The 21,597-nt window shown below is 43.6% G+C and overlaps 2 protein-coding genes across 2 annotated transcripts; one reads left to right on the forward strand and one right to left on the reverse strand.

Moving 5' to 3' along the window:
- Positions 1 to 9,575: 9,575 nt before the first annotated feature.
- Positions 9,576 to 14,911, forward strand: cunh2orf49 (chromosome unknown C2orf49 homolog). The gene is made up of 4 exons (XM_034213684.1): positions 9,576 to 9,730; positions 9,881 to 10,035; positions 11,678 to 11,936; positions 13,302 to 14,911. The coding sequence occupies exons 1-4, from the start codon at positions 9,620 to 9,622 to the stop codon at positions 13,356 to 13,358; spliced, it is 582 nt and encodes a 193-aa protein (XP_034069575.1). The 5' UTR covers positions 9,576 to 9,619; the 3' UTR covers positions 13,359 to 14,911.
- A 357-nt stretch (positions 14,912 to 15,268) lies between these two features.
- On the reverse strand, positions 15,269 to 21,301 carry fhl2a (four and a half LIM domains 2a). The gene is made up of 6 exons (XM_034213823.1): positions 21,203 to 21,301; positions 18,352 to 18,527; positions 18,055 to 18,229; positions 16,613 to 16,782; positions 16,331 to 16,517; positions 15,269 to 16,231 (listed from the first exon to the last, which is right to left on the reverse strand). Exons 2-6 carry the CDS (start codon positions 18,505 to 18,507, stop codon positions 16,080 to 16,082), a joined length of 840 nt encoding a protein of 279 aa, XP_034069714.1. The 5' UTR covers positions 18,508 to 18,527; positions 21,203 to 21,301; the 3' UTR covers positions 15,269 to 16,079.
- Between the last annotated feature and the right edge of the window lie 296 nt (positions 21,302 to 21,597).

Consider the following 21,597-nt stretch of genomic DNA (forward strand, 5'->3'; position numbering starts at 1 on the left):
AAACTGTAAAGTCCACTGAGACAAATGTAACATTTGTGATATTGGGCTATATAAATAAACATTGATTGATAATTAAGTTTGATACATTTCCTGCTGAATTACCGACTGAATTTCTGTTTTATCGCTGTACAAATTAGAGATGTGTGATCCACAGTGGGTGGAAGAAATATTTGAGATATTAGGAGAACTGCTGCTGTGAAATTGAAGCGTTTGTTTACAATTATTTACACAGCGTGCACAATGCATGTAATGGTGTTTTTTTTTTAATACAAGATAATGAACGTTTCTCATTTTCCGTCAAAATTCCCTAGAGCCCATATTGTGAAACCAACAAAGAATTTGAATTGCTGTCATTATGGAAAGAAGCACATTCTTATAACTGAGGGGCATTCAAATGAGTTAAAGAGATGATTGGATTATTAGATTTTAGATGGGTATAAACAATGTTAACCAATTGATTAATCACTTAAAGGTGGGGTAGTGTTAGGAACCGTGACTCACTGATATGAGGACTCATTGCACAACCCGGAGACGAAAAGGTTTGAAGAAAAATAAACTTTAATGGATCAAAAACAAAGAAACACTCTTTACAGAGGGAGTGACAAAACGGTCACAAAACAAAACGCTCTCATGGAGGATATCACAAAAGGTACTTGGTCTCTCTATGGCTGCTTGGATCTGACTTCTTGGCATGACGAACAAGACGAACTGACAACAGACAAGGGGAGACAGGACATACAAGAGGTAAGTGGGAACAGGTGGAAACAATCAGGGGCGGGGCAGACGCTGACGATGGCAGGAAACAAGAACCAAGGAAGTAAAGGCACTTGGAATGAGACAAGGAGTACAAAATAAAACAGGAAGTGAAACAAACAAAACAAACATGAACGTGACAAATACATAACAAACTAACATAATTGACAGGACACAACAGTACCCCCCCCCTTCTAGGGCCGACTCCCGACGGCCCAGGCTGCTCAGGGTGGCGATCATAGAAGTAATTTATGACTCCCCAAGGACCTGGGGAGTTTGAGGCGCACAGAGACAGGGTTAATGATTTTTGAGACTGGGAAAGGACCCACAAACCTCGGTGCCAACTTCTTGGAATGAACATAAAGAGGTAGGTCCTTGGTAGAGAGCCAGACTTTCTGTCCCGGCTTGTAGAGGGGGGCCGCAGGTCTGTGACGATCCGCCGCTGACTTCATCCGGGTCGAGGTCCGGAGTAGGGCCGAGCACCGGCCCAGACCCGCTGACAGCGTCGAACCATAGCGTGCGTGGATGGCACCTTGACTTCTTCATTGGCAGGGAAGAGAGGGGGCTGATATCCGTTCGCACACTGGAACGGGGAGAGACCAGTGGCAGCCGATAGAAGAGTGTTGTGAGCGTACTCTACCCAGGTCAGATGATCGCTCCAAGTGGATTGCTTCTGGGACACGAGACACCTGAGGCAGGTTTCGAGGTCCTGATTCAGGCGTTCTGTCTGACCGTTGGACTGCGGGTGATAACCGGAGGACAAGCTGATGGTAGTGGCGAGGAGCTGGCAAAACTCCTTCCAGAAGATGGAAGTGAACTGAGGACCTCTGTCTGAAACTATGTCGCTGGGAAAACCATGAATTCTGAACACATGAGTAAGCATGACCTCTGCCGTTTTCTTGGCAGAGGGAAGTTTGAGCAGAGGAATTCTTCTGGGAAGAAGTCTTATTCCGGGCGCACGCTGGACAGGCCGCCACATATTCAGAGACCTCTTTTCCCACCAGAACCGCTGCTTTATGGCAAACATAGTTTGCCGGATCCCTGGATGGCATGTGAGCTTGGACGTGTGAGCCCAGTGGATTACCTGAGAGCGTAAAGACACAGGGACAAACAAACAGTTGTCTGGACACTCACTAGGTGCCGGGCTCACAACATTAGCCTGCTTCACATCTGTTTCTATCTGCCAAGTTACCGACCCAACCACACAGTTTAGTGGAAGGATTGATTCAGGTTTCTTGGCATTAGGGACAGGCTCAAAGAGACAAGACAGTGCGTCTGGCTTACGGTTTTGCATACCGGGTCTACAGGATAACGTAAAGTTAAACCTACTAAAGAACAGAGTCCACCGGGCCTGACGTGAATTGAGTCTCTTGGCTTTTCTGACATACTCTAAGTTCTTGTGGTCTGTCCACACAACAAACGGTTGCTCCGCCCCTTCGAGCCAGTGTCTCCACTCCTCCAAAGCTGCGTTGACAGCTAGTAACTCCTTGTTCCCCACATCATAGTTATTTTCAGCTGAGGTCAACTTGCGCGATAGATAAGCGCAGGGGTGCGTCCGGTTATCCTTGGAGGACCTCTGGGACAACACAGCCCCTATGCCCTCGTTGGACGCGTCGACTTCAACCATAAACTGTCTCTGGGGATCCGGAACAGTGAGTACGGGTGCCGTGGTGAATCCTTTCTTGAAGCACTGGAAAGCAGACTCGGCCTGGGGGGTCCACTGAAAGGAAACTTTAGAAGAGGTGAGGAGGAGAGGAGCGGCTACAGAACTGAAGTTGCGTATAAACTTTCGGTAAAAGTTGGCAAACCCCAGGAACTGTTGAACTCTCTTGCGGCTATCTGGAGTAGGCCAGTCGGTCACCGCACTGACCTTGGACGGATCCATCTGGACCTGATTGGCGGTGACAATGTGGCCCAGGAAAGAGACAGTGGTTGCATGGAAATCGCACTTCTCAGCTTTCACATACAACTGATTCTCCAGAAGCTTCTGGAGGACTTGGCGGACATGCCTGACATGAGACTGAATATCTGGAGAGAAAATCTGAATATCGTCCAAATACACGAAAACAGACACATTCAAAAATTCTCTCAAAATGTCATTGACCATAGTTTGAAAAACAGCAGGAGCATTGCATAGTCCAAAAGGCATAACCCTGTATTCATAGGCGGCGCGTGAGGCTCAGGTTTGGGAAGGCTAAATAACTTTTATTACCTGACGCTGCCCGCCTCCGGCGTCTATAGAAAAGAGATCAACTCAGTGTGCGGAGTTTAAATCTCTCAAGTCATATTACAGGATAAAGGAAATACAGTTTAAACTGCCGTATGCAGAGAAGACGCCGACGTGTCGCACTTATCATTACATCATCAATCAGATCATCGATCATATAATATCATAATATATCATATATTTCTTTATCTGAGTCAGCTTCTCCAGTCGTATCTGGCCGTGCAACACTTACAGTGTCACATAGCAGAAGTATTATTTTAAGCAACACATTATGTTGACGAAACACTCGAGTCAAATGTAATTAAAGTCAGATCCACTCGTGTCAGATGGGGCAATGATATCATAAAACTATACGCTTTCAAACACTCGGTAGGCCTAGTTATTTTTTAACCAGTTGTTCTGTATTCTCCTTGCAGGTGCAACTCTGTGGCTTGTATCCTGGATTATATGTTTAAGTCATGGATGTTTAAAGCTCATATTTGTCTAATATTAGTTTACTTTTCATTAATGAAGTATGACGCTGCGCTGTCAGTACACTTGTCCCTGTTTGTGATTGGTCAAATGTAGCTAACCCCGTCCCTTTCACGTGAACGCGCTCTTAGCTGGTGAGAGAAACCCTGGCTTGATTTACCGAGTTGATAACCAGCGTCGTAGGACCACTTAGCGAGATCTCGTTTGTTAGTTTGTTGTTGTTAGTTTGTTTGTTACTCAAACATATCCAGGGTATGTTGAACTGGCTTCGTAGTACAGGGAACAGGTGGCTAGCAGCGCTAATGTCAAAGACACAGACACTATAGCCTACATCATATTTGTATTTTACCAGGATGCAGTGACACAAATATTTGGGAAGGCTTACGGAGCGTCCACACAGCAGCGTGCGTTGACGCTTGGAGGTGGGCGTATCTGAAGCTTGGGGATTTTTTGCGAGCAACACGACCAACAACCAATCACATGAATCTCCCGCCCTCGACATACAAAGCAATAGCAATGTTAAAACGAAGTAAACTGGATATAAAATCCCCAAACAGGCGAAAACCTACCAGTTTCACCCACTGTCTCTGCCACCTCCCTCCATGCCTCGCTCCTCCGGTTTGTATCCCGGTAGATGAACAGAGACTGATCATACAGCACCGGGTGATTCACTACCGCTACAATGAATTTTCCCTCAATTTTTTTGAATATGAGGAAATGACCTGCGTAGTCTCTCCCAGCATACACGCGGTTTGATTGGCTAGCGATTGTACTGGCAGATTTGAATAAACGGGATTTCATTGGCTGACGCCTCCGTCGAGGCGTCAAAAGTTGAACATTGCTCAACTTTTGACGCCAGCTACGCCAGCAACGCTCCACGTCGCTTCCCAAAATGCAGTTCGGCTAAAAGTGACGTCACCCCATTCAAAGTGAATGGGCAGAAGCGTTGGAAGCTTCAACGCACGCCGCTGTGTGGACGGGCCGTTAGCCTTCCCTAGCCTACAGCACCCGCCGCCCCTGCCTGTATTTGTAATGTCCGCTAGGTGTGTTGAACCCCGTTTTCCACTCGTCACCCTCTCTAATCCTGACGAGGTGGTAGGCATTTCTCAGATCGAGCTTGGTGAACACCTTAGCTGACTGAAGTAGTTAAAAAGCTGAAGACATCAGCGGGAGTGGGTGGCGGTTTTTCACCGTAATGTCATTTAATGGGCTGTAGTCAATGCATGGTCTTAGAGACCCATCCTTCTTCCCCACAAAGAAGAATCCTGCGCCCGCAGGTGAAGAAGAGGGACGGATTATCCCCGCTTTCAGTGAGGAGGAGATGTAGTCATCCATGGCCGCCCGCTATGGTCCTGAGATAGAATATAAGCGCCCCCTAGGGATGGGTGCGCCAGGTAACAGGTCGATGGCACAGTCAAACGGACGATGAGGAGGCAATGATAGTGCTTTGGTCTTGTTAAAAACCTCTTTAATGCCATTGTAGCAAGAGGGGACCTTGGAAAGGTCAGGAAAGTCTGAGCTACTATCAGCCACTGCAACAGTACGTGGAGCTTTACATGACTGTTCACAATTCTCCCCCATCCCTTAATTTGTCCTGAACACCAGTCTATATGTGGGTTGTGTGTTTTAACCAGGGAAACCCCAAAATCAGCGGATGCTGTGCAGAATCAAACAGATGAAATTGCATCATTTCCACATGATTATTGTCAATAGTCACTTGCATGGGTTCTGTACAGTCAGTGACTCTACACATAAGTCTGCCGTCTAGGGCACTGGCATTGACGGGATGTTTGAGCGGAACAGTCTTAATATCAAGACGTTTCGCTAGACCCCAGTCTATGAGACTTTCATCAGCCCCAGAGTCAATTAAGGCCCCCAAAGTGTGTGTCTGACTATTGGCAGTGATATCTACCTGGGTGAGTGTGCGAGGAGGATAATCAGATGAAATTTTGCTCACCAACGCCCTCCTCATGGTTGGTAAGCATGCCCTTTTCCCGGACATGTCGCCTAGGTTGCATAGGTTCGTCCGGTGCCTGTGGTGGCGCTGTCACTGCTGGGCCTGATGAAGAGGCGAACAAGGAATCCCATGAGGACTGCCTACCCAGAGAGCGCCCCTGGTGGCTGGGAGGTCTTGTTGCGACTCGGCGTCGTTCTCTCTCTCTTTCCCTGATGCGATTGTCAATTCGGAGAGACGTGGAAATGAGTGATTCGAGGTCTTGTGGTAACTCTAATGGAGCCAGGTGATCTTTAATCGTCTCTGAGAGTCCATTGCTGAAGGCATCTATTAATGCTGGAGTGTTCCAGCCACTGTCTATGGCTAAGGTACGGAACTCTATGGCATAATCTACTACGGGCCTTGAGTGCTGTTTGAGCTGCATGAGAGCCCGAGTGGCGTCACCGGTAGGTGAGGTAATATAAAATATGCGGCTCATAGTGTCTTTGAACGCTATGAAGGATCTACAGATATTGGAATTTCTAGACCACTCCGCAGTGGCCCATGCGGCAGCTCTGCCGATTAAGTGGGAGATCATAAATGCTATCTTAGCCTCATCAGATACAAAAGCTGCTGGATTAAGTTGGTAATGTAAATCACACTGGACTAAGAAGGCTCTGCCGTTGCTCGATTCTCCTGAGTATTTCTCCGGTGCTGCCAACCGCAGTGGAACAGGAAAGGCATGATTCACAGCAGGATTGGCATCAGGTGGAGTAGCAGGAATCGGAGCTGTGGGAGCTGCCTCCAGATGAGAGAGAAGCCGGTGGAGCTGTGTTGCCAGATGGTTCACCTGTGAAGTGACGGAGGTCTGGAAACCCTCCTGGCGATCTGAAAGCTCCTTAACTCCTTGGCTCATATTCTTAAGCTGCTCCTGGTGTTGATGGATGACGTTACCCTGTACGGACAGGGCGGTCTGCAGCGTCTTGGGGTTGGCTGAGTCCATATTTTGGTCAGTTCGTTCTGTTAGGAACCGTGACTCACTGATATGAGGACTCATTGCACAACCCGGAGACGAAAAGGTTTGAAGAAAAATAAACTTTAATGGATCAAAAACAAAGAAACACTCTTTACAGAGGGAGTGACAAAATGGTCACAAAACAAAACGCTCTCATGGAGGATATCACAAAAGCCTACTTGGTCTCTCTATGGCTGCTTGGATCTGACTTCTTGGCATGACGAACTGACAACAGACAAGGGGAGACAGGACATACAAGAGGTAAGTGGGAACAGGTGGAAACAATCAGGGGCGGAGCAGACGCTGACGATGGCGGGAAACAAGAACCAAGGAAGTAAAGGCACTTGGAATGAGACAAGGAGTACAAAATAAAACAGGAAGTGAAACAAACAAAACAAACATGAACGTGACAAATACATAACAAACTAACATAATTGACGGGACACAACAGGTAGGTCAGTTTGAGAAACCGGCTCGAGATACACTTTTTGTTATATTCCATGGAATGCTCTTAACATCCCGATAGCAATGAATATCTTAAATGCTTTGACAAAAAATCCATTAAAAAATGTCATCTGTGGAAGCCGTGGCGCTGTAAAAAGCACGACCAATCATCTGAGCCGGCCCGGCTAAAGTAACTGGATGGCCTACCTGCCTGTCAGCCTTCCATCTGTGCACAAACTTATCTCGTGCCCTCATTGGTCATGTGCGCGTTCGTGTGTGTTGGAGGAGGGCTGTGTATTTTGGTATTTTCGGTATTTTCAGATTCTAGCGCACTCGAGCTGGTTTCTCCAAAATTACCTACCCCACCTTTAAGATGTCAGATCTAAAGGTCATATGCACATTTTGAATCACTGCCCCTGATACTGTTTAACAGTTTTGACCTGAAACTCACATGCTTCAAAGAAGTAACAAATTAAAAATGTTTTCATGAAGACTGATTGTTTTATACATATTCTGAACCACAGTGATAAAACACGTACTCATTTGATCTCCAATTTGAAAGCTTGAAAGCTGTAAATACTTACTTTCCTCCCTTCTTGATTATTTGATGTGTCGCCTACGGTAAAAGGGTGGTTTACATTCAGGGCCGGACTGGGACAATAAGTCAGGCCGGGAATTATACACCCAGCCAGGCCACTACCAGTTTTATTTGTCCATTTTTACAGCGTTGCTGCCCGTAGTGATAGCCCTCTAAATCTATTACCCAAAAATAAACATATGGACATGGGTTACTATTTAAAAAAATGTGCAAATCTATTTAGGAACCTATGTGAACATATTTTAAGTGGAGGTGGACCTCAAATCCTATACGGGGGTCCGGGGGCATGCTCCCCCGATTTTTTTAAATGTTGGACTTAAATGCATCAATCTGGTGCATTTTGAGGGGGAAATAAAGAGACTACACCCATATGAAACAGAACTGTATACATTTAAATAATCATAAAAACATGGCCATAACCAATAACATACCATATCCAATATGAAAAAACATTGAAACTTGTTTATTTCTTTGTTTTTGGTTCATTTATAGTTGTGAGTGTGTCTGTGCTCCTGAACCAGCCTCTCCTGGCAGCAGCAAAGACTAGTTTTAGCTCTCAACAAGTTTATCTTACATTTTTTCACCTAGTTAACATTTTGTTTGCATTATTCATGCATATTTTACCAATCACTCCCCCCTCAAATGGAAATATGTGTTTACATAAATGGTGACCAAACCCTTTGAGACCCACAGAGATAACTTAGACTAAGTTAACTATCTAAACACTCAGAGTCCTTTACCTCACCTGAGCTGTAGTTATCAGTCTCTCAGTCTGACAGGAGAGGACTCTCCTCCACCTTGTTGTTGAAAAAGCTCCTTATATCCATTAGCGCAGCTAGCTAGCACCAGATGCTAACAACAATACACGTAACCGGTGCGCACGCTTTATCGCGCCACACTAACACACACCCTCCCGAACTTGAATGACACACAGACCAATCGAGGGCATTAGTATGATCTGTATGAAAGTGGCCATGTCGGCAGGCCACATTATGTATACAGCCAGTCACCCTCTGTGAGGCAGAGTCAGACCCACATTTGCGCAGCGTTGCGTTCACAATACATACATTTAAAAAAAAATCCTCAGGCCAGCAGGCCACTTAACAGGCCAGGCCATCGGGAAACCTCCCGGTCCTCCCGATGGCCAGTCCGGGCCTGTTTACATTCAAACATTACCATTAACTGTATACACACTGAAAAAGAGTCAATGCAATCAGTAAAAAATGTGATTATGCCCTAATATCTTTACTAATGTGCCAACTCATGACAACAAATGAAGGCCTCATGGTTGCCTTTACATCACATTACTATCCCTAACTCAATCAATTACGTCCCTAACTTTCTAATCCGAGGACGTGACAACTCCTCCAATGCTGCAGTAGTTCCTGACATGTTGTCGGTCAGTTTGTCCCTCCAATCATCCAGCCATTTGAAAGGCAAACCATTGATTATTTTTAACTCATTCCTTTATATGCCTGGCTCTCGCTCTGGGACCTTTTGGTTTTGGTTTGTTTGTTGGTCCACAACCAAAAAGCTCAGGTACATTGATGTGAAGCTGTGAAACACACTTCCCAACACGACAAATAGGACTGGAAAGATTTGGCAAAGTAACACAGAAGCTTCACCGAGGAGAATGCAGTTTGCATCCCTTGTGAAAAAAAGGGATATGCAGATTTGGTTTGGATTGCCTTCTTTGTTTTTTATATTTTGTAATAGTGCTGTCATATTGTTGTAATTGTGTGGTATAGAGTGATTCAATTTATTCTTGTAAATGCGACATTTCTCCAACATAAAATTAGTTGAATAAAGAAAAAACAATATTTGTATCAAATGCATCACCTTGAAAGTTTATTAAAATGTCCTCCTCCTGAAGTTGCACAAACACTGAAACATGAGATATTGTGTCTTTGTGTTAATTACACAGATTACAAGAATTGTAAATATACATTTTAAATCTCCCTAGTGCATATATGTCTTTTTGTACACGATAGGTATTTTTTCCATCATATATGTTTGTTTTTTTACATCTTATTTGTCTTTGTTACATTATATATTATGTATTTTCTTACAGAATATGTCTTTTTTTTATATCATTTTCTTTTGAAATAGCATGGAAGAGTGAATTAGATACCGTGTTGTTATAAACCGGTGCATGCCGGGAAAAGTGACGCATCCAGCATGGCGGCTTACACGGAACAAGATGGAAAGACAGCCAGCTCCTCGGATGTGGATCTATTACTGCACCCTGAGCTGATGTCCCAAGAGTTTTTGCAGCTTGTCTTGTGTGGGGTGAGCTAACGTTTATAGAGAAACGTGTAAAGTGTCATTGAATGTGTAGGTTAAGGAAATACACCCTCATGTTAGCATACCGGCTAACTGTGTGTTTCATCAGCAGCAGTTTGAATGAGCTGAGCTAACAGTGATTTCTTTCTGAATCAGAAAAACGTCAGCACCAGAGGCTGTGATAGTCGGGACCGGCTCACAGAGCTTTACCTGCAGCATGTCATCCCGCTGCCGCAGAGGAGACTACCGCACAGCCGCTGGGGGAGGAGGATGGAGAAGAGCCGAGGGAGGCAGTCCTCAGCCGGGCACAGGTCAGAGAGGCACCGCTGATCCATGTGTGTCTCTAGATATCAATAAATCAGTGGTGGAAGAAGTACTCAGATTGTGGACTTGAGTAAAACTAGCTATACTAAAGTGTAAACCTACTCCGTTACAAGTAAAAGTCCTGCATTTAAAATCAGTTTGTATGTAAAAGTCATGCGGCTCCATGTCAATCGAGCATTATTTTTACTACACTGGACAAAATCTGCAGTTTTTACATTGAAAGGTCTTGTATTTTTCAATAATTTCCATATAATGTGAGCCAATCAATGCGGAATTGTAGTAATTCCAGTGACATAGAACACAGGTGCGTTGTTTGACCTCACAAAGCATCATAGTTATTGCCATGTTAAGTGCAGAACTTTAAACTGGCATTAATTCATCTTAGACCCCGGCCACACGAGGACGAAAACGGCTAAACGCATAGGATTAACGCAAACGCAATCGCAAACAAGCTTCCGTCCACACGCAATAGTTATCCGGATAGTGTCTGTCCACACGAGACCGCTCCGTTTAGCTCCAACCGCTGGAGAAGCTGCAGTACATATGCAGGAGCCTGTACGTGGCGCTGTAACTTCCTCCACAAAAGCAGCGAAGAAGCATTGTTGTCATGGTTGCCCTTCTGTTTATTCTCCGCGGTGGGGGCCGAGGGAACCGGGCAGAGTTTTTTGCCAGTCAATGTGTATTAAAGTTTAAACCTTCCGACAAAATTATAAAAGTGCCGGTCAAAGGTCTTCTTTGTTATTTATTGAGCTTTAAAACAAATGAATAACGACTCTAGCGTCAGTGACTGTCTCATGCAGCAGCTGATCCAGTAATGAGTGACCCAGCCGACAGAAAAAATAAACATATTTATAACTAGTTTAGGTAGTTTGAGAGGTGTCTCCGTCCTGTCAGATTAGACTTCACTCGCGTTTATGTCCATATCGAGAGAAAGATAAATAATCTGAATTCAGTGTGCAGTTTACTTTGACCCGGGGGTGAGCAGCAGAGGTGGGGAGAGGCGGGGCTATTGCCTCATCATTATCAGAAAATGATCGCTGCAGTACATATCCACAAAAGCAGCGAGTAAGATCCCCCCCGGATGTGTAAGTCTGCTGTAGATGTTGCACAAAGAACTGTAGCATGGTCAGTAGCGTCCGGAGCACGATAGCAACTCTGCGATCCGCCATTGTTGTTGTTGGTGGCGAAACACATCAGCAATGGCGCGGGGTACGCGGAGGTGAGCAGCAGAGGCGGGGCTATTGCGCAATCATTATCAGAAAATGATCGTATAGGGCGCACACACGGAGCTGTTGGACCCCCCAGAGCGTTGCGTATGCCGTTCTATCCACCTTGGGACCCGTTATCGTTTCCTCAGTCGTTTAGTGCCGTATGCGGTCGTCCTCGTGTGGCCGAATGGTCTATATGACACTAAACAGTAACGCAAACAGCCGTTTTTGTCCTCGTGTGGCTGCAGCCTTAGTTCCACCATCGCTCGGTGAGTCAACAAAATACCACAGCAGAAGCAAGAGAATAATCTGAGTGTGAGACACACGTCTCCCTGTACACCTGCTGCAAAACCCTTACTGTGAAACTGATCAAATGATTGATGGATCTTTTTTGTTTTCATTGTTGTTTTTACATTTCCAGTTCCAGTAACGACCACAGCAGGAAACGGCCTCTGATCGTGTTTGATGGCACTTCCTCTCACTCTGGCCCTCTGAAAGTAAAGAAACCAGAGGGAACCGCCGTGTCACCGGGAGTCTCTGACAGGTTAAAACCTCCTCCTGCTGTGAACCTGTCCAACCCCGTCCGCAAGATATCAGGAAGCACATCCTCCTCTTCCTCTTCATCATCCAGTCTTTGCAGCACTGACACAGCACATCTCAAACGGGAGGCAAACAGCACGGTAGGAACCAGGTTCAGTCATCTCATGCAGAGTTACTGTTTTTACTTTCACAAAATAGGCAATTTTTGATATGCAATATATTGAAAAGACAATATAGTATGTATAAATGAACATAAACGTAGACCCATAACATAGCAACACGAAAAACGCAATGATGTTCTTAAAGTTGCAACAAATTGACAAATGAGATCAAATAATTTGGCCAAAAACTGTAAGAAATAAAGTAATTGAAGCTCAATGTGACCCGCTCTGTCGAAATCAGTCGGAGGTCGCAACGGCTCATTTCAAAATAAACCTGGATTTGTGTAAAAAAATAGTTTTTCGGGTTCGGGTGTTTTGTTTGATTTTAAACAAACAAAGTCTTGGCTTTCAGAATATGAAACTTTTATTTCCAAAATTACACGATAAATACATGTCTGAAGCTTGTAAAGGGAAGATGACACCTCTCACTCGCCACTCTGCTCTTCTGCAGCGCCTCCCTCCGGCTGACATTATGAATGTAAGCGTAGAGTAATCATAGATAACACGGCAGGGTCCGTTACAGTTTGTTTTCATCTGATTTCAAATAAACAAAGTCTTGGCTTTCAGAATATTAAACTTGTTTCGGCAAATTCAGATGATAAATACAACTTTGAAGCTTGTGACGGCATAATTACAAGCGGAGAACGGAGTAACTTGACGTCACAGCAGGCATAACAACAGCCGGTGTTTCTCCTGAGTGTTTTCCCCGGGAAACAAACACAAACGCAAAAATACACAAACACACACACACACACACACACTCGCGAGCTTCCCCAGACCAGTAATCCAAACTAAAATATTCTCCCTCGGTAGTATTTTGATCATTTGCTGCTAATAACCAATCAGATCGATGGATTCCAGAGAAGAGAAAACCTTAAAGGCCTTTCTCTCAAAATGATGACTCGGTGACAGTCATTATATCATGTGACATATTTTGCTTAATATTTGGAGTACAACAACAATCCTGATATCATTAGAACGCTAGGAATCTCCTCTTTCCAACAGTGTATATAACTCAAAACGTGTCTTTGGGTCAATGCGACTTCTATAGAGCAGGTCACAAATAATTGCAGTCTATGCTAAGAAACTAATGTGCACATTATTTTAAGGCAGATGCTATTTACACCCACGTAGCTAACAATGCTATTGTTGGGTGGGTGTAAATAGCTGAATAGCTGCCGTGTGTCCATTTTCCCCCCGGTGCAAATAGACGCTCCCTTTTTTTTAATCTACAAATGTAATTGATATTGTATACTATTGGATAGTAACCCATTGATCGATGTTATATTGATGTTTTGTCATTGCTTCTTGTAATGCCAGTTGTCTAATCTTCAATCTCTTCAGGGTGGAATGCATTCTCCAGAATCGAAGAAAAAGATCAGCCATGTGACGTGGCCCTGACCTCTGACCCCTGTTACCACAGACCTGATGGGAGCTCACACTCTGCGGGACAGACCGCTCTCCTCCCAACAAATGCTGTGGTCCAGTATCTGTGCTCTCCCGTCACAGTCATCCCACTAATCACAAACGGAGTGAAAATCCTCTTTGCCCTTCATGTGTCACAGCTTTCAGTCTGAGAGCTAACAGGTAGGCCGGTGCTCTGAAGACCCTCCAGCTTCTGATGTCAAACGTTTCCTCGTTGCTTTCCACAACCTCAAGTGCTCTTACCATCCGTTATCAGCAACTCTCATCAAGTCCATCAATTGAAGACCTTCTAGAGGACAACACAAGTAACATGACTTTTGTTTTCTGAAATAACATTCATGGAAGTTATAGTTGTTGTTATTTAGTTTAGAGATTTGGTTTTGATCAGAAAGCTTCCAGTACTGCTTTGAAAGGGGTAAACATGAGTGTGTAATGAGTTGAATTTGATCACCACAACTATTTAGAAATGTTTGCTTGCACCAGTTATCATTGTAAACCATCTGATGCAGCGTTGGTGCTCTTGCAAAATACAAGATAACAGAAGAGAGAATTGATGCCCTATGAATTACATACAACACACAGTCCACATCCGGCAAGTTAAACTATAGTGTTGTGGTTGTGCTGTCGCAAAGACTACTGGATTGCTTTCCGTATCCTACTACTATCGACACATTTAGCAACTTATGAAGACCATTAGGTAGAAATCAAGACCTATATTCCAATAAGTTCTGTTTGAATGAACTCCCAATGTTGCTCGGAGTAATCGAAGTGCACGTACTTCTGCCAACAGCCTAACAACCAATATGCAGATCAGTGTTTGCCGTCATCCTAAGCTAGTGCTAGATAGTACAAGAGGGCTTCTCTGCATTTAGATTTACCCGGTAACTTTGGTTGTTTCACCGTCAACTTCTACACTGCTGCGGATAGTAACTGCAAACATCTACCATTGTTACTATTTGGTAACTGGAGTTAGCAAACTTTTCCTGTTCTTTGCCCAATAGTTGAAGATCTTTGTTTTAGCTGTAAATTGGCCTTTATTTTGATTGGATGGCACTTGGTGGCAGACAGAAAGGGCTTTTAGAGAAACTATCACACTGATGGAGTCATTACTCTATACAAATTTAACATTTACTTATCATTATGATAAGGGAAAGCAAAAACATGTCTGTTGCCATCTTAACTGGAACTGGGGAAAAAACTGTGATGTATTTCTTCTCAATGAGCGCCTCTCCAATCATGTTTGGCTTTATTTAAATCTCAGTGCTGTAATACAAGTTGTTCAGGGTTTTTACTCTAGTGTGGTATTGTACATATGTTGCACTTAAAGGTGGGGTAGGTAAGTTTCAGAAACCGGCTCGAGTGCACTCAAATTTGAAAGTACACAGCCGAAAAGAATCCGCCCCTTCCTTCAGACTTCCTCACAGAGCACCTCCTCCAACACACATGCACGCACATGACGTCAGCAGACTGGTGAAAGGGGCCGCCTGTTGCTGGCGAGTCGTTGAAGTACTGCTGCAATGCGAGATGGAAGGCTGACAGACAGGGCGGCAATCCAATCCGTTTAGCCGGCCCGGCTAAACGGATTGGATTGCCGTTGTACTTTTTACAGTATTACGGCTTCCACAGATGATATATTTTCATGGATTTTTTGTCGAAGCACTTCAGATATTCATTGCTATCGGGATGTTAAGAGCATTCCATGGAATATAACAAAAAGTGTATCTCGAACCGGTTTCTCAAACGTACCTACCCCACCTTTAACATCGGAGGTAAAATAATTTTCTAATCGTCTCAATAGTAATCCGCTGCTAAGAAATGTTCACATGTTTCAATATCATGTTTTAATAATTCAACAAAAGAAAGGAATATGGATTTAAGCAGCAATATTGTCTTTTTGAAGTATATTTATTTAGAATTGTAGATACAAGAGTCACACAGCATTTTTAGTCCATCGTCAAAAAGTGTCATGTTTGTACTAACGGTTTTTAAAATAAATGTCTCGATACAATGAATATTTTCTTGATTCTAATAATAGAAACTCTGCAGCTTTGTGACTCATGTCTGATATGCCGGTATGATAACATATACAATACTTAACTTACTCTTAAACTAACCTTGTTGTAAAAAATATTAAATTCCTTTTAAGACGTCTAAGACTCGCCAATCTTGCATAGGTTTTGTATTAAAAGAGTTGCCTAAATAAACCCTTGTTTGTGTGAAATACATGTGGTTTCGTGCACTGCTACAGTGGGCAGTAATCAGAGTAAAGACACACTTTAATATATTTAATTGGTAAAAGCACAACTCATTCACATCAAGCTAGTCCATGCACAAAGCAATAATAATTAACACGTCAAAGCGGATAGGCTATATAATTATTGTAGATTTATTTCAAAATGCTTTATTCAGTGTCTATCTGCAAACTGGTTGCTGTTTCATATTCAATAAGCAAAGGTCTTCACATTAATGCCAACACTTATTTTATTTGTGATAACTTTTCTTAGAGTTAACATTTAACATAAATAAACTTTCTAAATCCAAATAAGGCTGTTAGCAGTTTGTACTTCGTGGCATGTAACAATTCATAGTAATGCTAGGTTTTAAAGATGCTATGCGGTGTGCTCTGATATAGGTATATATTGTATCTCTGTCATTCCTCTATCACCAGTTGGATGTGCTCCTCTCCTTCAGACTGATTTAGATGTCCTTGCCGCACTCTGGGCACAGGATGTCATCTCGCTCGGTGAGGAAGCCACGGCCAACCAGAGACACGGAGCACGCCTTACAGTTGAAGCAGTCGTTGTGCCACTGGCGCTCCTCAAAGGAAATGTACTTGCTGCCTCCGAGGCCTGAAAGGATAGGAACAAGTCCACGCATTTAAGTATTTAATAAAACACTCCTTTTTAGATTCAAGGAGACCCATGCATAATGATATAAATTGTGATTACCGCTAATAGGGGTGGTGCAGGAGGCACACTTCTTGGCATAGAGGTTGCAGAAGCAGTTGAGACAATAAGCGAAGTCATCCCTGGAGGTAAACCTCTGGCCAGACAGCTGCTGCTTGCAGCTGGTGCACAGGAAGCAGTCCTTGTGCCAGGGCTGGTCACGGTAGGTCACACCGCCAGTGGTGATCGGCTGATGAGAGGGAACAAGCGTGTCATATTGTTACACATACAAGTGGAATCATTGCTCCTTGAGTTTAGATGGAGAATTGAGGACTTGGTTCCTACCTTCTTGCAGTGCACACATTGCATGGCGAACTGCTTCTCGTAGCAGGGCACACAGAAGTTACTGTTGTCCTTAGGGATGAAGCTCTTGGTGCCAATGGGCTGCTGGCATCTCTGGCAGGTGAAACAGGTCTCATGCCAGCTGTTCCCCTTGTGCTCCATCTTCCTGGAGCCTTCAGAGAAACACAACAGTGAAGGAGTTAGTGAAAGGATGCAAAGACAACCAAAAGAAAGCATCAGAAACTTAGCCTAAAACAATGGGGACAGTATATTCCCATGGTGCTCAGACAGACGTGTCCTGACTGATTGTGTTGTGGCAAATCAACTCTCACAACAGGAAAGAATGAAACCGAGAGGAATCAATAAAACACAAACACAGAAATAGTTGAGATTAATCATTATTATTTAGTTGCGCACCACCAAACAACAATGGGGAAACATGACCTGCCCTCAAGCAATCATACAGCTCCCACGAATACAAGAAAACACAGGGCAGATATACGTTTTCTAAATGACACACGAACACGTTCCCTAAACATGTTTAACGCACACACATTGTCAGGTCTCCTAAACTTGAACATGTTCCAGATGTCAAAAGGTCATCATCTCATGACGTCTTTAGGAGTCTTGCAGGATATGAATTATCCAATTAACAAAGACTTAACTGTTTGCACATACATTTCTTCCTTACATTAACTAACACTTAACTGCATTATATCTAAATGTAGCCTCTTTGCATTTCCTCTGAGCTTGGCTCACTTAACGTAATAATTAGCAAATAGACGATTCTCTAGAAACTGTAATTCAATAACATACCTAGTTACTATGACTAGGTCCAAGACTGATATAACAATTGCTCTGCACATGTCACCTAACAAAGTTACACTCATTTGTTACATATAGGTCAAACATAACGGAAACATTTAGGAGCCTTTATATTTAAGGCGGTCATGTGCAAAGCATTCACAGACTCTTCTCTTTCTGACGCTCAAAGATATACCTTGACTGTTTTTGCTCTATAGCTCAGTTGTTAAGTTGATCCACAAACATTTCCCAACCCTCTGGTGGAATCAGTTTTTTCCTAAAATGCTGAAATATGTGTTTGTGAAGTTTTGTGTTGATTCCAAATTGTCTAAATCAGTTTGTGGTGGTGAGATAAATAGGGGCATATCATCTAGTCGTACCATGGCCAATCTGTTATATATTAAGGCATCATTGCAATCAGCATTGATCATTTTTCATTTGCAACCTACAATTAAGACACGCCCCCTTTTTATAACTCTTGAACCCTTTGTTGTGGACTCCCTAGAGATGCAAGTGTCTAGTCGTTGCACATGCAATTTTGAGTTTGTGCTTGTTTCATATCAGAAATTGGATTTTCCTACGTGTTGCGTCTACTACCTGTGGTTACACTTTAATATGTGGCACTTTTTCTGTCTTCCTACCTGGCATGATGGTTTTCTTGCACTGGTGGCACTTGGAGGAATATTCATTGGAGTAGCACTCGGTGCACAGGAGCTTTTCATCCTTGGTGGAGAAAGGCTTATCCACCAGCGAGCGCTTGCACTGGAAGCACATGAAACACTCCTCGTGCCAGTGGCGGTCCTTGTACGACAGATCCTGCGAGAACATCAGACAGATAGTTAGAAACAGCCTGCTTTGATGGTTTTAAGGACAGAATTAAACAGAAAGCGCGTGTTGTTGTGGCTCGTATATAAAGTGTATTTTGTGACATCTCTTACCCTGGTGTTGCAGCCAATGGGCTTCTTGCACTCCTCGCAGGTGTTGGAGTACAGGCTCTCGTAACATTTCACACAGTAAGGATTCTCCTCTCTCAGAACATACTTCTTCCCAAACAGGGATTCCTTGCAGTAGTGGCAGTCGTAGCGCTCGGTCATTTTGAACCGGAGTCACTCACCTGAGAGAGAGGAACACACAAAGCAACAGATACTGAGAAGAGAGGAAGTATTCTGTCAAAAGCATGTGACCCATCTGGTTCATTCAGCATTTGGAACAGCTTCAATGAGATGATTTTCCACAGCCTATTCTACAAACAACATTAAGGTTTTCAGACAGTTTTATGATTTGCCGATTCCCTTTAAATACATAATTGCAGTGGCACTGACACTCAGCAGAAAGCAATTTGTCGTACATCATGAATTTCACATTTTCCAAGACTACTAGTTTTGTTCCTTCCATTTTCCTCCCTTATATCTCTAAGCCGTCTTTCATTTTCCTCTCGTTGTCAGAACGAGAAGGTGACAGATGAGGAGGGTATAAATAACCCCTATCAGGCCTGCTTAGAGACAGTCAACTGTGGCCCCCTTTGCATACCGCCGCTCACCATGCTGTTGTACACTGACCCATCCATCACCTCACGTCCAGCTGTCAGCACCAGATCACTGTGTCCCTTGTCATCGTGTGTGTGTGTGTGTGTGTGTGTGTGTGTGTGTGTGTGTGTGTGTGTGTGTGTGTGTGTGTGTGTGTGTGTGTGGGTGTGTGTGTGTGTGTGTGTGTGTGTGTGTGTGTGTGTGGTGTGTGTGTGGTGTGTGTGTGTGTGTGTGTGTGTGTGTGTGTGTGTGTGTGTTGTGTGTGTGTGTGTGTGTGTGTGTGTGTGTGTGTGTGTGTGGTGTGTGTGTGTGTGTGTGTGTGTGTGTGTGTGTGTGTGTGTGTGTGTGTGTGTGTGTGTGTGTGTGTGTGGTGTGAGCACTTGCCACTTGTACTAACGGCTACTCTCAATCTGCAGCTGTTTGCGGGCAGCCCCCTGGTTATCCCACCTGTGTCTAAATTCTCTTACTCTCTGTGGACTGAGGATATTGTAAGCTATATATTTGAGTGTGTATGCAGTATGAGCGGTAGAGAGAAGAAACAAGCAGGAGTAAAGCTGTCCAGTGTACATGCAACCCAAAGCATTTTGAAGATATGAAACGTATAATGTACTTGGAAAGGCTTTGACAAAATAGGAAGGCTAGAAAAAAGAATAAAACAATTCAAATGTATTGAGAAAAAAATGAAAACCAAACTTTATTTCCCATTTCTTGTGACCACTCTTGTATGTTTTTTCTTTCCTGTTATACATGGGGCTGCTCTCCTCTGTTTCCTCTGATGTTATTCCTGTTATCTTGCTGTTTCATTGTGCCTGAGCTTCTCACCCTTTCTGGATCTATTTGTAACCACTGTGTATTCCCTCCTCAGTGATCCCACAGGGTGATTTGTAGACGTTGGTATCCTTTATCTGGCCGAGGTTGAGACGTATAATCTGCCTGTCCTTTCTGCTCCCAGTTACTCTCAACCCCTCCCCACATTCCCTCATTGTCTACTGCTCCCACCATGACTCACCTAGCTTATATAAGGATTTATCTGACTCCTAAAAATAAAAAAAGGATAATCTCGACTGTCACGAATAAAACCTTCAACTATTCAAACACGCAATGCAGCTGTTTCCCAGCTTTGGGGGTCTCTTTGATGTTGCCCATCTGGGAGTCTCTCAAATCGCTTAATGCCAAACTGAGCGATGGCTTCATGGATGGCAAGTGTTTGACCACCGTGCAGCCAAGAAAGTTGTAACTCTTAAAGACACAGATTGGTGGTTTATTGTCCAGATTTAGCAAGAAATAGTTGTGAATCAAGCTATAAAAAGATGCATTTCAGTGCCTTATATGGCTCAGGAAGCCCTAATATCCGTGATGATCTTTGTCATAATTCCAACATTTTTTAAGGATCCATACGTCTCTGTAACAATGTTATCCAACCATTGAAATAAATCAAATCATAAACCAGTACCTTTTCCAACTTTGACCTTTAAACAGCTAGCTCACATCATTTTCTGTTCCTCCAAACAATTCAGTACAATCAACAGTCACTAATAATAGCCTTGTGAGTGAATAATGGAATTAAATGTTCAATCAAATTAAGCTCTTAATTGACAATGTTCCTGCTAAAACCTTGAGTTACCGTTCTCCAGGAAAGGAAATGTAGTTTAATTAATAGTTTGCTGTTCAACAGATGCATTCCAGCAATTGTAAAATAAAAAGGTAACGGGTATAGTATTCCTCTTCTATGGAGAGATACTTACAGAAACAATTCAAATCAACAAGTTGTTGTATTTATATATTTTGGTGCATTTGAAAAGTTTAACTGCAAGATTCTCTACAGAAAATGCTAGAAATTCCACAAAAAAAATAAGCAATGCAACAGTCAGCATAAGTGTATACTACAAATTGAGGAGCCGACACCTTTGCTAACACAGTTTTGCTGAAGTGTGATGAAAAGGGAGGAAAGAAGGGTTGAAATGATAACAGGGGTTTCGTGTTTGCTTGGGAGAAAGATGATACAAATGGTTTAAGAAGATTGGAAGTCAGACTGTCTCTGACACGAGGATAGAAAGTAGGGAGTGAGAAGAGGCTGTGAAAAAGTGGAGGTACTGTGCAGGTGGAAAAGAGGGAGAAAGTGGGTGGGGAGGCAGACAGGTGGAGCACAGGGAGCAGCTGTGTGTCCGAGGAATGGAAGACATGGTGGGTGAAGACCAGTGAGAGGATGGATGGAGGGAAAGATGGACAAGTGGATGGATGGAGCAGTTGAACAAAGTCTTACCTTCCTGTCTGAAGAGTGTGTGCCTGTGCAGAGTCTGGGGCAGACTGAGCGAGGAGCGCCCTGCGAGCTGTAGTCACTCCTGATTGCATTACTCCACCCATCAGAGGCTAATTGAAAACAGGGGAAGGGCGACTGAGAGGGTCAGAAAAAGGGGGGTGGGAATCTTTTTTGAGATGATCTATAAATACAGAGGCGCTTCACAGAGATAACCCCCAGGCCCCCTTTCTCATTCAGTCACCGGCGAGACCGTTTGGCCTTTTAAGGTCACTCTGTTGTTCACTCACATCCTCACTCACTCACTCACACACATTTCACTTGATTTTTCTGGTATTTGTGTTTCTTCTCAGAACCGCGTCATCCCTCCCCGTCCCACTTCCTGGAGAGAAGCAACTGTT

Source organism: Gymnodraco acuticeps, unplaced genomic scaffold (genome assembly GCF_902827175.1).
Source record: "Gymnodraco acuticeps unplaced genomic scaffold, fGymAcu1.1, whole genome shotgun sequence".
NCBI lineage: Eukaryota > Metazoa > Chordata > Actinopteri > Perciformes > Bathydraconidae > Gymnodraco > Gymnodraco acuticeps.